The following is a 14,886-nucleotide window of genomic DNA, read 5'->3' as shown; positions in this document are numbered from 1 at the left end:
GACAGGTGTTTGTCTAATATGCTCTTAAAAATCTCCAATGATGGAGACTCCACAATTTTCCTAGGTAATTTATTCCAGTGCTTAACCACTCTGACAGTTAAGTTTTTCCTAATGTCCAACCTAAACCTCCCTTGCTGCAATTTAAGCCAATTGCTTCTTCTCCTATCCTCAGAGATTAAGAACAACAATTTTTCTTCCTCCTCCTTGTAACAACCTTTTCATACCTGAAAACTGTTATCGTGTCCCCTCTCAGTCGTCTCTTTTCCAGACTAAACAAATCCAATTTTTTCAATCTTCCCTCATAGATCATGTTTTCTAGACCTTTACTCATTTTTGTTGCTCTTCTCCGGACTCTCTCCAGTTTCTCTACATCCTTTCTGAAATGTGGCGCCCACAACTGGACACAATACTCCAATTGAGGCCTAATCAGAGCAGAGTAGAGCAGAAGAATTACTTCTTGTGTCTTGCTTACAACACTCCTGCTAATACATCCCAGAATGATATTTGCATTTTTTGCAACAGCATTACACTGTTGACTCATATTTAGCTTGTGGTCCGCTATGATCCCCAGATCCCTTTCTGCAGTACTCCTTCCTAGGCAGTCATTTCCCATTTTGTACGTGTGCAACTGATTGTTCCTTCCTAAATGGAGTACTTTGTATTTGTCCTTATTGAATTTCATCCTATTTACTTCAGATCATTTCTCCAGTTTGTCCAGATCATTTTGAATTTTAATCCTATCCTCCAAAGCACTTGCAACCCCTCCCAGCTTGGTATTGTCCGCAAACTTTACAAGTGTACTATGTATGCCATTATCTAAATCATTGATGAAGGTATTGAACAGAACCGGACCCAGAACTGATCCCTGCGGGACCCCACTCCTTATGCCCTTCCAGCATGACTGTGAATCACTGATAACTAGTCTCTGGGAATGGTTTTCCAACCAGTTTTGCACCCACCTTATAGTAGCTCCACCTAAGTTGTATTTTCCTAGTTTGTTTATGAGAAGGTCATGCGAGACAGTATCAAAAGCTTTACTAAAGTAAAGATATACCACGTCTGCTGCTTCCCCCTGTCAAAGAAAGCTCTCAGGTTGGTTTGACATGATTTATTTTTGACAAATCCATGCGGACTGTTACTTATCACCTTATGTAAAATGGGAGGAAGTTTAGGTATCAAGATTCCAGGTTTCCAGTAAACACTTAAAGGATAATGTAAGAAAGAACTGCAGAGAAGAGGATACTGAGTGTGGTCGGAGTAAATACATTCATTTATGTCATCTATAATATGATAATGCCTTTACAAGGAGAAGTATTCTGTTTAGATGTATTGTTTATGCAGTTAGAAATGGAAAGATCCTATCATATAGTCCATTGCCTTTAAAGGGAAGTTGTAGGACTAGGGAAGGGATTGTTCTTCCTGTATAGCACTAAGGACATCTGGGATAATGCATGAAGTTTAGAGTTCCATGACATATAAAAATTGTTAAAGATAAAATTGATAGAAAATTGGACCTAGTTTAAGAGCTGAATTTATGCATCATTTACAGGAATTTATGCATCATGACTAAGGGGTGACATAATCACTGTCAGTAAATACCTGCCAAAAATTAACACAAAGTGGATCGGGCGGGACCTAATGTGCATAAATGAGCAGGGGGGGAAGTTTTAAAATGTATGATGATGTTTTTAGTAATACGTACATTGACTTTTAAACATCTCAGGTCCCCGGAGCTGCTACTGAGAATGGGGGCTACATTCTCTGTTATGTTTTAAAAGGGAGAACTTGTAGCTGTTTAGCCATAAAAAGTTTTATAACCATGAGGTCAGTTTGACAATGGAGTGACATCAAGTATGTCTATTTGGCAGGTTAAACTGCAGATAACACTGATGGAGATTCTGTGGAGACCTCAGTTCCCTCCTATAGTTATAGAGGGGGATAAGCCTGTGGCAATTGCCAGACTTGATCCCGTCCTCGAGAATGGCCAGTACCTGAAATCCCACAGTAGGCAGCTATGGTGTAGTCTGCCATCATGAAATGCTCATCCTAATCCCCAGTAGAGTTGATTTAAACCTTGAAGCAGGAGGGTTTATATCCCTTCCAAAATTTGTTAGCATTAACTATTATAACAACGAAATCCTTGTTATCTGTGTAAATGTTCAATCCTTCTTTGAATATTGCTAAATTCTAGGCCTTAATGACATGCTGTGGCAATGAGTTCCAATCTTATTATGCAGTATGTGTAAAAATATTTCCTTTGATCAGTTTTGACTTTCCCACCTTTCAAATTTCATTGAATGTCCCTTGTCCTTGCATTATGACACAGGGCAAACAGAAGTTCTCTATTTCAGTCTATAGACTGTCTTTAGCCCATCTATTATTTTATCTATTTTTATAATGTTCCTGCTTATTTCTCTTCTTTCTAAAGCAAGCAATCTCAGTCTTTCCAGTCTCTCTTCATATGTGAATTTTTCCAAGCACTTAATTTTTCTTGCCACTCTTCTGTGAACCTGCTCGAATTCTGCAATATCCTTTTTGGGATGAAATGACCCATATTGCACACACTATTTCAAATGAGGGGGAACCCTTATGGGATGGAGAACACTGCATTCTGGGAAGTTGACCCCATGCTCCCAGTCACCCCTGCATGACTTGTTTTTGTCCCGTCAGCATTTGCAAAAACTTCCCAAAACAGCCTGCTCTGGATGGTGGCTATTTGCACAGTATGATACTCACCCCTGGTGCACTGTTCTTGGTGAGGACGCGCACCAACGACACAAGGAGCAAAGTAGGCACACGCACAAAAGCTATGTAATACCTCCTGTGGCTCTATGCCGACATAAGTTAGGTCAGCAAAATTGTGTAGTGTTGGCATGGCCATAGTCAGAGAGAGTCCTTGGTCAGAGCTTAGGGCGTATCTACATTTAAAATGCTACAGCGGCACAGCTGCTTTGCTGCAGGTTTGCCGCTGTAGTACTTCAGTGTAGACACTACTTATGCTGATGGGAGGGCTTCTCCCATCAGTGTAGGTCAGTGGTTCTCAGCAAGGGGCCCGTGTACCCCTGGGGGTACGCAGATGTCTTCCAGGGGGTACATCAGCTCATCTAGCTATTTGCCTAATTTTACAACACGCCACGTAAAAAGTACTAGTGAAGTCAGTACAAACGAAAATTTCATACAGACAATGACATGTTTATACTGCTCTATATACTATACACTGAAATGTAAGTACAATATTTATATTCCAGTGGATTTATTTTATAATTATATGGTAAAAATTAGAAAGGAAGCAATTTTTCAGTAATAGTGTGCTGTGACACTTTTGTATTTTTATGTCTGATTTTGTAAGCAAGTAGTTTTTAAGTGAGGTGAAACTTGAGGGTACGCAAGAGAAATCAGACTCCTGAAAGGGGTGCAGTAGTCTGGAAAGGCTGAGAGTCACTGATGTAGGTAATCCACCTCCACCTCCCCAAGAGGCGGTAACTAGGTCTACACCAAGAATTAGATTGGTACAGCTATGTTTCTCAGGGGTGTGAACAAGCCAATGTAAGTTCTTAGGGTATACCAGGGTTAGAGTCTCAGGCCTTGTCTCTACACTCAAGTTTTGCAGTTTAATTATGCTGGCATAGTTAAACCCCGCTATTGCAGATGCAATTATATGAGTATTAAAGTACTTATATTGGAAGAGCTTATTCTGGTTTGAAACATAAATGCATTATGAGTGTAGATGCACTGCTGTGGATTAGTTTGCATTGAGTTAGGCTCTGTCAATTGAAGTTGATAATACAGACATACCTCATAATGCAGGATATTAGGTGGTGCCCTCTGAACTATGGTAAAGGAACTCTAGAAGTTGCATCAAGAAAGTTAGCGCCGTCCAAGCAATGCAGAAAATTACCACCTGCCTAGGACAGCTTCAATACAATACAGAGAGAGGTGGACCCAAATTTAGAGGCCTCATGCCTCCAGGAGAGGCACCTTGTATTCACTGCCTGACCTCTGTGAGGGACAACTACCTGAAGCTTCTGGAGCCACCCTTTCTCTCATGATGCTTCTTGCTCCCTTTTCAAAGCACACAGATGAGATTGCACTATGTCTTTGTTTTTTGTGACAGCAGAAGGTTTATTTGTTAAATGTTAACGTGTGAAAAAAGTATAAGGTAAAAGCCTAGGTGTGCTGTTTTGCCCTCTTTAGAAAGAAGCAATCCCCTCCCAAAGAAGATGTCAGTTTAAAAGTCTACATTGGGTTTTGTGTTTAAATCAGCATTCCTGACTTTCCTTATTAAGTCACTTATATCAAACCTCATATTATTTTGTCCCTAAGTCACCCTGTGTATTCACTGAGGACGGCTGCCTTATAAGAGGCTCCTCATCCCTTAATGAAAAATCATAAAGCTTCTAGAAATTTTTAAATGTTTATGCAATTAATGCCTTACACATTCTTTCTCAAGTACTGTATATAATAAAGTACACTCCAGCCAAGCCCCTTGAGAGAATTACAGACTGGGGTTTATGTGAGCTCAGTGTAAATTATTCTCTGCCTTAATTTACAGACGTCCACTTGGACACTTTTTCAGCAGAATCAAGTAAGTGTGAAAATGACTGTCTTTTATTAAGAGCAAAGATTTGGAAATGCGGTGTTATTAAATTACTGGAATCCAGTGCTGAGGAACCATTTATTCATTTTGCTACCTTGAATATGGACAAATTAAGAATATGAATGAAAGACTCTCTGAGAGCAAAAAGAAACATTTTAGACAGTTGTTTGGAATAGAGAGGTGTTTTAAAATAGTGGGCATTAGAAAGGGGGATATACCTGCAGGTCCTATTTAGTAATTTTTTTATCATCAAATGTGGCAAGATTTCTGAAGGCTCACACAAACAGACATATCTTTATCTTCTTGGGGAATGAGATCCATTCTAGGTTCTGCTTGGTCTGACTTCTTCATTGCACTCAGGATTGCATAAAAAGAAATCTTTTACTATTAGGTTCCCCACAGCACTGCTCCCTAGGCCACATTGTGCATTGAGGTAGCACTATTAGGGGAGTTGAGGCCAGAGCAGAGAAGGAGCTTTTCAAGCATAGAGACACTGGGCACCCCCATCTCCCTGTCATCTCCCCTGTCACAGGCTACTTAATACAGCCTCCTTCCCTAACAGCCCTACTCCTGCCCAGGCCTACACACATGCCTATGTTCCCCTCCCTTCCCTGTCTGCACAGCCCCATTCTTTCTCCCTGCCCCACTTTCCACTGCTCGGAAGATGCAAAACTATTGTAAATCCAGTTTAACTGACTGATATACTCTATGAATCTGCCCAGTGAATTTGTCCCTAAAAGTTAAAATAGAAAATTGATTTCAGATTGATACTACAACTCTTCAGAATATTAGCACTTGCACATGGTAGCATTCCCTTTGAGTTACTTGTTTGGAGTTCATACATGACATCTTTAGTAATTTGAAAAAAAAGCCAGACATTTCCAGACAAACCCTTCATTAAAATGGGGTTAAGGTTAGAAGTATACATAAGTAATCTAAGGGTAAAAACATTATGGAGATGTGGTAACTATCCCAAAACAAAGCCTTACAGAGCCAGAAATGTCAGAGTTAAGGTTGCACTTAAAAGAAATCCAAGCATAAGTGAGCTGTAGCTCACGAAAGCTTATGCTCAAATAAATTGGTTAGTCTCTAAGGTGCCAAAAGTACTCCTTTTCTTTTTGCGAATACAGACTAACACGGCTGCTACTCTGAAACCAAGCATGTTAAGGTGTGGGAATGCACAGTTAAGATACCCGAAATCCTTATCTCTGTCCTGTAGTCACACCAGGAGGGAAGGAATTTTTTTTTTAAACCAACCTAATATGTCTTTAAAAATCTGGCTAATCTAATCTGAAACCTCAAACACTAAAATGCATGATTGTAATTGCATGGGTGTTGAATGGGGTCAATGGAGGAAAGAGTTAAGGTTGTTTGGGTGTCCTAAGTGCACATTTCGAAATCTAACATGTTGAATTTCTTTTAACTTTAACCTTTAATTTTAATGTCCTGGCTCTGTAATACTTGTGTTTGGAATAATTACACCATCCCTGTAATGTTTTATGCTCTTAAATTACTGATGTGGTACTATGTAGTGTAGTTGTAGTCATGTCAGTCCCAGGATAGAGAGACAAGGTGGCTGAGATAATATCTTTTATTGGACTATCTTCTGTTGGTGGGAGCGACAAGCATTCCAGACACAGCTCTTCTGCATGTCTGGGAAAGGTCCTCCTAGCATCACAGCTAAATGCAATGTGGAACAGATCGTAGTTAGCACATATTGTAAGAGACTATTCAAAGTAGAGTGGCCGTTAACACCTCTGCAGTCATAGGACAAAGACAGGTTTCAGAGTAACAGCTGTGTTAGTCTGTATTCGCAAAAAGAAAAGGAGTACTTGTGGCACCTTAGAGACTAACCAGTTTATTTGAGCATAAGCTTTCGTGAGCTACAGCTCACTTCACTGGATGCACGAAAGCTTATGCTCAAATAAATTGGTTAGTCTCTAAGGTGCCACAAGTACTCCTTTTCTTTTTAGGACAAAGAGAGGGGTTAGTGGGTTCCAGATCGTTGTAATAAATCACAAATCCAGTGTCTCTGTTCAGTCCATGATTGTTAGTGTCTAGCTGAATGATGAATTCAAGCTTCCAGGCTCATCTTTTGCACATGTTGTGCCGGTTTACTTTGAGAATGAGGACTGATAGATCAGTGATTGCTTTGTGAAAAGTGTTTGCCCACAGGTGATAGGGTGTTTTTGTCTTTTATCATTTTCCTGTGTGAGTTCATTTGAGAGCATTGTGATTTTCTGGTTTTACCCACGTAGTTGTTATTGGGGCATCTAGTGCACTGCATAAGGTACACCTCATGTGCTAGGCAGGCATAGGATCCATGGATCTTGAAAGGTGTTTTGTGGGTGATGTTGATCATTTGAGCAGTGGAGATACGTCTGCAGGTTTTGCATCTATTCTGGCAGGGTCTAGTGTCGCTTTGAGTTGGTGTGTACTGCTTTATGGGGAGTTTGCTTCTGATGATGAGCTTGGAGAGGTTGGCGGGGAGGGGTTGTTTGAAGGTCAGAAATGGGAGTTCAGAAAATATTTCTTTCAGGACGGGGTCCCCATCAAGTATGGGTTGTTGTTGTTTGATGATACCCCGTATGGTTTCCTGTGTGGGGTAGCAGGTGACAACTAGGGGTGTGTGGTCAGAGGGGATATTATTTCTGTATTGAAGCAGGCCCTCTTACAATATTTGGGTGGCCCATTCCATGATGAGATCTACTTCTCTGGTGGAGTGTCCTTGTTTGGTGAAGGCAGTTTTAAGTGTGTTAAGGTGTAGATCTTGGACTTTCTCCTCATAGCATATTCTGTGGTATCTGAGAGCCTGGCTGTAGACATAACAGATTTCTTAGTGTGTTTGGAGTGGTTACTGGATCTGTGAAGGTAGGTGTGGTGAGCCGTGGGTTTCTTGTATATGGTTGTCTGTAGGGTTCCATTGCTGAAGCTGAATGTGGTGTCCAGGAAGCTGATGCTAGTGTGGGAGTGTTCCACAGAGAGTTTAATGGATGGGGTGGTGATTGTTTTAAACTGTGGTGGAAATCCATGAGGGAGTTTAAGCTGTTGGTCCAGAGGATGAAAATATTATCAGTGTATCTCAGGTATATCATTGGTTTTGTGGTGCATTTGTCTTGAAATTCTTCTTCAAGGTGGCCCATGAAGAGGTTGGCATATTGGGGAGCAGTCCTAGTATCCCTGGCTGCTCCCATGGTTTGGATAAAGTGTTGTTGAATGGAAAGTTGCTGTTGGTGAAGCTGAAATGGATGAATTTGGCAATGTGTGTTGGTGTGGATATCTGAGTGTTCTCCATTGTCTTGTAAATATTTGAGGCAGGCAGGTATGCTGTCATTCTGAGAGTTGTTGTTGTATAGGGAAGTGACATCCCTGATGATGAGGACAGTGTTCTGAGGGAGCAAGTTAATACTGTGGAGTTTGTGGAGGAAGTCAATTATGACGTGGAGGAAGCTGGCCCTTTGTGATGTGGTACTGTCAGCCTTAACTCCATTTTAGCATTGTTTTTTGTCTGGAAGTTGCTGGAGAGTACATATCAGCATGTATAAGGAAGAACTATAGTTGTACTACTTTTATAGATTCTTTCATTCACAGATCTCAAGTGCTTTACAAATGTTACTGGACATCTCAACACTCCTGTGAAATGAGAGTTTTGTGATGTGCATTTTACAGATGCAGAAAAACGCAGGTGCAGAGCGGCCAAGTGATGGGGAAAAGTGAAGGTGCAGAGAGGCAAAGTGATGTACCCAAAGTCATATAGTGAGTTGGGGAGAGTTAGGGAGTGAAATCTGATTCCATTCCTCTTTTCTTGCCACTAGCATTGTGTGGTCATGCTAATGTGAAATACATTTCCCTTTTCTTATATTTTACGTTTTTGGGATTTTTTTTTTTTTTTTGTTCTGGTTAATTCCAGATGCTTGCAGAACAGGATATTTTATTGCCCACAACAATTTTACTTTCTGTTTATTTCTCCCAGGTAAACGCAAAGCATTGAAGTTGAATTTTGCAAATCCACCTTTCAAATCCACAGCAAGATTTACTCTCAATACGTCTGGAGTTCCTTTCCAAAATCCTCACATGTGAGTATAAAATCAAGGCTCCACTGATGAAACAATTCTGAAATTATTCTTCTGACATGTAATGTTAATTTAAAGGTAGTTTCATTGCTTCAGTTATATTATAGACTGTTCAAAGAAATGCTAGTTTGAATCAGTGTAAAAGGGTTTGTTTTAATGATTTTTAATAAATTTGAAAAAGGATAAGCTAGGACTCTTCCTGTCTTAAATTGGGGCTACTGCCTTTCAGGGTTGGACAGAGAGCTGTCACTTAAATTATAGCTGATACACACGCAGATTGTGCCTATACCTAATTTCCAGTTCTGTTCACTGTCATTTTCCTGTCTCTCTATTTAGTGCTTATTGCTTTTCATTAAAGACAAGTTCTTGTTCCTATGTTTACTTGTGAAAGACATATAAATGTGATACACCATGTAGCGCTAAAATGAAAAGTAGTAGACTGAAGAATGTAATTTTACCAAAATCCATATCTTGGGGAATTACTTAGTGACTAGATCTCACTGAATTTCCAAGCAAGATAGTCAGGGATAGCTTTATGTAAAAGTTGAATGTAAGTGGAGAACAGAACTGCTTCTGACATTAGACATGATAAAATGTCACAGAAAATATTAGCTTTGTATCCTCAGATCCACCAATCTGGATTGATGGGTGACCCACCCACAACCTGTAAGTGTGGCAGAGCTCAGCTAGTGTGCAAAGATGTCCCTAATTTTTCCTCTTCAGGTTTCTTTACCAGATATCAAGAGTTTTGCCAAAGGCGAGTCTCAGAGATTGTCCCTGAAGTTTCCCCAGCTGTCTGTGGTGCTCCTGGACTCTTTGGTGGTGTTTTTGTTTTTAATATGCTTCTGCTTTGCATGTTGCTGCACCCTCCCTTTAGCTCAGTGCCTTCTACTTCTCCAGAATATATTCCCTGAGATTTGTTCCTGTCTCTGGTAGCTCCCTCTGTTTTGGAGCTTTTTGAGCAAGTTTCAGCTGAGTTAGGAAAATATTTCTGATACCCAAGTAGCCAGTGCTGGTAGGTGAAAAATATAGAAACTTCCTGTGAGCACTTCAGCAGATCTCAGGGACATCATCCTCCCAGAACCAGGATAGAGGTTTCCAGCTCTCTTTTCCTTAAAATGCCCTACACTTAGGGGCCATTCTCTCTCTCCCCTTTTAAGCACAAACAGATTGTGTCATTGGCTGGAGGATTCCAGAATTTTCCAGTTAGTCAGTCTCTTTATATCTGATGATTTTTCACAGGAGGTTACCTTGGAGCCTTTCCTTTTTTCAGGCCTCTCTCTCCACCCTGCTTCATAAAGTATTCAGTCTCCCCTAGTGGGTCATCTCTAGTGACTTGCCTTCACAGTGTACCTATTTCCAGTGGTCTCTGTCTTGGAGTCTATCTGGGAAATAGTGGTTCCTGTCAAGTATGGAAGAATCTTCTGCCTGAAGCCGTGACATCTTAAGTTCCATATTTATGCAAGTGACTCCGGTCACATTGCTCTTTAGTAGGTACTACTCTGGTGATGTGGGCATTGCAGTTGTGAAGGGGGCTGGAGACCAGGATGTTCGCTAGGATAATTGGTTCTCTGGAGCACAGTGAATTTGGGCTTGTTCTGGGTTAGATACAGTGTTAAACTAACAGAAGGTAAAGATGGTACGATGTGTGTCTGCTAAGATGGTGTCTGCTTTTTCTGTTTGAAGGGTGGATTAGCTCATTTTTATAGACTCAGAGAGGTGTGTGACCTGCCTTATCACGAATTGTGTTTCAGGATTGTTTCTTGCTGTGGGTGGCCTGGACAAGCTGAGAGAACATCTTTTTTTATCCTTGTGCTCTTTATGGTTGTCCTTTCTGGGTTCTGTTTTTCAAAGACAACACTCTTGTCTTTTGCTTGTACTCCTTGCCCAGTTCCAGAGGTCCGTGCTCCTCTAGACACTGATGGGGGCTCCAGCATGTGACTGCAAATGCGCTTTTCCCTCTGTGGAGAGGCCTCTCCAGTCCCTGAGATGGGTTGGAACTGTTTTTCTCTCTTTTGATGAGAAAGATTGCTGGATGATTGATTTGGATTGGATATTTCAGACCATCTGGCTCCCATTTTTCAAGGGCCATTCTGACTGAGGTTGTTTTCTATTTATTATGTTGCTGCTTCTTCTACAAGCCTTGTGGATTGAGTGGTGTTGGGCTTTTTGGTTTCATGTGTCAGTGCTGGCTCAGCAAAGTAATGCTGACCTCCCCGTCTTGATGGGTTTTGCTGTATGCATCCCGTTGGTCCAGATGGGTGGATCTGAAGATACAGAGAGGTTAATTTCTCACATGAAATTTAGGTTTCTGTGACTTGGATCCACCAATCCGGAGGCTGTCCCATTGTATCTGCCTCCAAAAGGGCAGAATTTGGTATTGTCAAATTATTCTTTTACCTTTTTCTTCTCTGAGCTCTGGAAATAACTTATGGGAAGCTGAGAGGAAGCGGTTAGTAGTGACCAACAGGTGCCACAAAATGTAATTGCCTATTAGTTGTGTTCTGCTTGATTGACAGGTTGTGATCGGGGAACTGATCAGGCTGGATTGGTGGATTTTCAGGTAAGAAATTGTGGTTTCTTATTATGCAAATGGAGAGATGGATAATGAATGGGGTTTTCTGTTCTGCTGAGGCCTTTGACAGGAAGGAGGAAGTGTCCGTATAAATTCTGCTACTGAAACAAAGACGCCACTACAGAAGAGGTGACCAAAGTATATTCCACAGGCCATATGTGTCCTTCAGAATTTCACAGTGTAGCCTGAAGTCACCTTATATTTCATGCAGAGGAGAACCATCCAAAGACCACAGTTCTCAACAAGCAGTGCTCTCCATATTGAGCCAAATGATCTGACAGAGCTGCCTGTTGGCTTTTAAAGTCTTTGTGGGCCATAGCTCTACTAAATATGAGGATGGCTGCAACCCAGCCCATTTATTATGCAGCCTAGGTGTGGCCCTCCTACTCCTGCCAGTGGGCAGAGATTAGCCCCCCTCCCCCCCACTCTCCATCTGTGAGCTCTTCTTGTCATCTTACTTGTTGAAAAAAATGGAGACCAGTGTGAAAAAATAGAATCCGAGATAACCTCGAGTTAGGAGCAGAGTTTTAGCTTCTGTGATTCTGAGGCAGAGCAGTAGCCATGTGCATTGGCTAAATGATGCCAGAGGGAGGGGAAAGATCAGCACTAAACCAGCTGGAAGTGCTTCAAGTAGAGATTTGAGGTACACAGGGAAGCTTCCATAGTGACAGCTGTGTTGTGCCTGGCTCAGTTCACTGTGATTAGCCAATCATTTCCTTTAATAGTAAATAAACATCTCAATTTTTTGAAAGTAAGTTTTTTGGGGCAGTTTTAGTATGTGACCTGGGGTAAAATTTTCAAAAGTGACCTTACGTCAGATTTTTAGAGGTATTTAGGTGCCTAACTACCTTTAAAAATATGGGCTGTAGGCATTTAGGAGCCTAACCCCAAGACTCTATGTGTGGTGATAGAGGAATCACACACACTCATCTCCCAGCCCATTGGAGCAGTCAGTCAGTGTATCTCTGCGGGAGTTATGCTCCATTACAAGGGACCGGAAAGTTGAAAGAAGAGGATGTTGATTAACTAAATACCCTGTGCACCTGCTCAGTGCAGAAAATGGAGGGTAACATCCATTTGTGTCAGTGGCAAAACTTTCATTGACTTCAGCGGGGCTATGATTTCACCCTCAACATTTTCTAAATTTGGGGTAAATCTGTTAAGATCTGGGCGGGAGTTAGACTCACCTTTAAATAAAAGCCTGACTCAGAGTGACTTGGACTGAGATTATAAACTGGGATGTATTTCAAAACAAAGCCTTAACCAGTCTGCAACTTGGCTCCCTGAACACCCACTCCTCCATGATCCCAGAAGGCAACACCACCTTATTGTAGTCACCAGAGGGAGGGGAGAAGTCTTCACCTCTGAACCTTACTTGGTCTGACAGAACCTGGATTTTAACTTGAGGGCAGAGGGTGCAGCGCATCTGAAATATCAGGCTCCTATTGAGTAGCTGGATGCAATTGGAGGTTACTTTTTGAAGTATCTTTGTGTTTGTTGGGTTAATCTCCCATGGACAATTCATACTGTGGATTTTGTTTTTAAAAACTTTCTTCCTCTGAATAAAGGACCCGTGGCTGTGAGGCTTGGGTGCTTCTGAGAAATCAAGTTAATTGCCCTTGTTCTGGATGACATTGGTGTGGCTGCTTTATGGGAAGGTCCAGACTGGAGGATGTCAATGTGAAGCATCTAATACAGTAGTCTCTAACCTTTTTACGCAGAAGATCACTTTTTGAATTTAAGTTCAACGCAGGATCTGCCCTGCCCCTTCCCCAAAGCTCTGCCTCCTCCCTCTATTGCTCGCTCTCCCCCACCCTTACTCATTTTCACTGGGTTGGGGCAGGGGGTTGGGGTTCGGGAGGGGGTGTGGGCTCTGGGCTGGGGGTGAGGGGTTCGGAGTGTGGGAGGGGGTTCCGGGCTGAGCCTGGGGCAGGGGGTTGGGGTGCAGGAGGGGGTGAGGGGTGCAAGCCCTGGGAAGGAGTTTGGGTGCAGGAGGGAGCTCTGGGCTGGGGCAGAGTGTTGGGGTGCAGAAGGGGGTGATGGATGCAAGCTCTGTGAGGGAGTTTGGGTGCAGGAGGGGGCTCCGGGCTGGGCAGAGTGTTGGGGTGCAGGAGGAGTTGCGGTGTGCAGGCTCCGGGAGGGAGCTGGTGTACAGAGGGAGCTCTGGGCTGGGGCAGAATGTTTGGGTGCAGAAGGGGGTGAGGGGAGCAAGCTCTGTGAGGGAGTTTTGGTGCAGGAGGGGGCTCTGGGCTGGGGCAGAGTGTTGGGGTGAAGGATGGGGTTTGGGGTGCTGGCTCTGGGAGGGGGCTCTGGGCTGGGGCAGGTGCTTGGGGTGCAGGAGGGGGTTCAGGGTGCAGGAAAGGGAATGGGGTGCTGGCTCTGGGAGGTGGCTCAGGGCTGGAGCAGGGGTTTGGGGTTGAGGAGGGGATTCAGGGTGCAGGAGGGGGTTCAGGGTGCTGGCTCCAGGAGGGGGCTCAGGGCTGGGGCAGGGGGTTGGGGTGCAGACTCTTGCCAGGCAGCACTTACCTTGGGTGGCTCCTGGTCAGTGACGCAGTGGGGCTAAGGTAGGCTCCCTGCCTGCCCCAGCCCCATGCTGCTCCCGGAAGGGGCCAATGCATCCCTGCAGCCCCTAGGTGGGGCTGGGGACATGTGGCTCCATGCACTGCCCCTCTCTGCAGGCACCCTCCCCGCAGTTACCAATGGCCACAGTTCCCCATTCCCGGCCAATTGGAGCTGCGGGGTCGGTGCTTGCAGGCAGGAGCAGCACGCGGAGACCCTTGCCCCCCTGGCCACAGGGGCGTGCTGGCTGTTTCTGGGAGCGGCGTGGGGCTGGAACAGGCAGGGAGCCTGCCTTCATGGCAGCCCCGCTACACCGCCGGAATTTTAGCAACCGGAGATCACAATTGACTGGGAGAGTGTCTAGGATCAATGAGTCGATCGCGATGGACCGGTTTGTGACTGCTGTTCTAATGGAAGGGATTAGAGTGGAGGATTTTAGAGTGAAGATGGATTCTAGTTCTTACTACTGTACATGGCTACTGGATCATGAGTAGGGCTCCGTGTCTGTCACGCAGGTCGTGGAAGTCACAGATTCTGTGACTTTCCACAACCTCTGTGACTTCTGCAGCAGCCAGTGTAGCTGATACCAGGGCCACCTGCTTAGATGGCCCCGAGGCCAGCCATACTGGCCGCTGCTGGAGCGACATTGGGGCTAGTCGTGCTGGCTGCTGCTCAGGCAGCCCCAGGCAGCTGGCCCTGGGGACTGCCTGAGCAGCAGTTGGTGCGGCTGGCCCCAGGGGCAGCCGGTGCAGCCACTGTCTGCAGCCCCCAGCAGCGGTCCTGGGGCGGCCAGAACAGCTGCTGTCGGCGACCGGCAGTTGGTGCCGCTGGCCCTGGCCCTGATCCTCAGCAGCCTCCCCTCCCCCTGTGTTCTCCCCCCAGCAGTGCCCCCCCACCCCCAAATTTAGTCAGAGGTATTTATAGTATAAGTCATGGACAGGTCACAGGCTGTGAATTTTTGTTTATTGCCCATGACCTGTCCATGACTTTTACTAAAAATACCCATGACTAAATTGTAGGCTTAATCATAAGCCTTACCACTTAATGAAGCCTAAAAAGAATGGACAGTTTGTTTAGCCCCA

General features: G+C 43.9%; 1 protein-coding gene across 18 annotated transcripts in view; it reads left to right on the top strand.

Annotated features, from left to right (window-relative positions):
- Positions 1-14,886, top strand: part of MAP2K4 (mitogen-activated protein kinase kinase 4) — a 169,702-nt gene that overhangs the window by 73,801 nt on the left and 81,015 nt on the right. For 10 of the 18 annotated variants that reach the window (XR_012154740.1, XM_073310261.1, XM_073310266.1 and 7 more), the window contains 2 exons: positions 4,553-4,585; positions 8,571-8,673. Coding sequence is in view for 17 of the 18 variants with exons in the window: in XM_073310261.1 (XP_073166362.1) it covers positions 4,553-4,585; positions 8,571-8,673 (136 nt within the window). In the remaining variant the exon portion in view is untranslated. Of the gene's footprint in view, positions 1-4,552; positions 4,586-6,591; positions 8,354-8,570; positions 8,674-14,886 lie in introns of those variants that run through there. The other 8 variants (XM_073310273.1, XM_073310265.1, XM_073310275.1 and 5 more) reach the window with 2 other exon arrangements.

The sequence above is a fragment of the Lepidochelys kempii genome, chromosome 14, assembly GCF_965140265.1.
Source record: "Lepidochelys kempii isolate rLepKem1 chromosome 14, rLepKem1.hap2, whole genome shotgun sequence".
Lineage (NCBI taxonomy): Eukaryota > Metazoa > Chordata > Testudines > Cheloniidae > Lepidochelys > Lepidochelys kempii.
The sequence above is the reverse complement of the archived record's forward strand: the minus strand, read 5'-3'. Positions and strand labels throughout refer to the sequence as shown.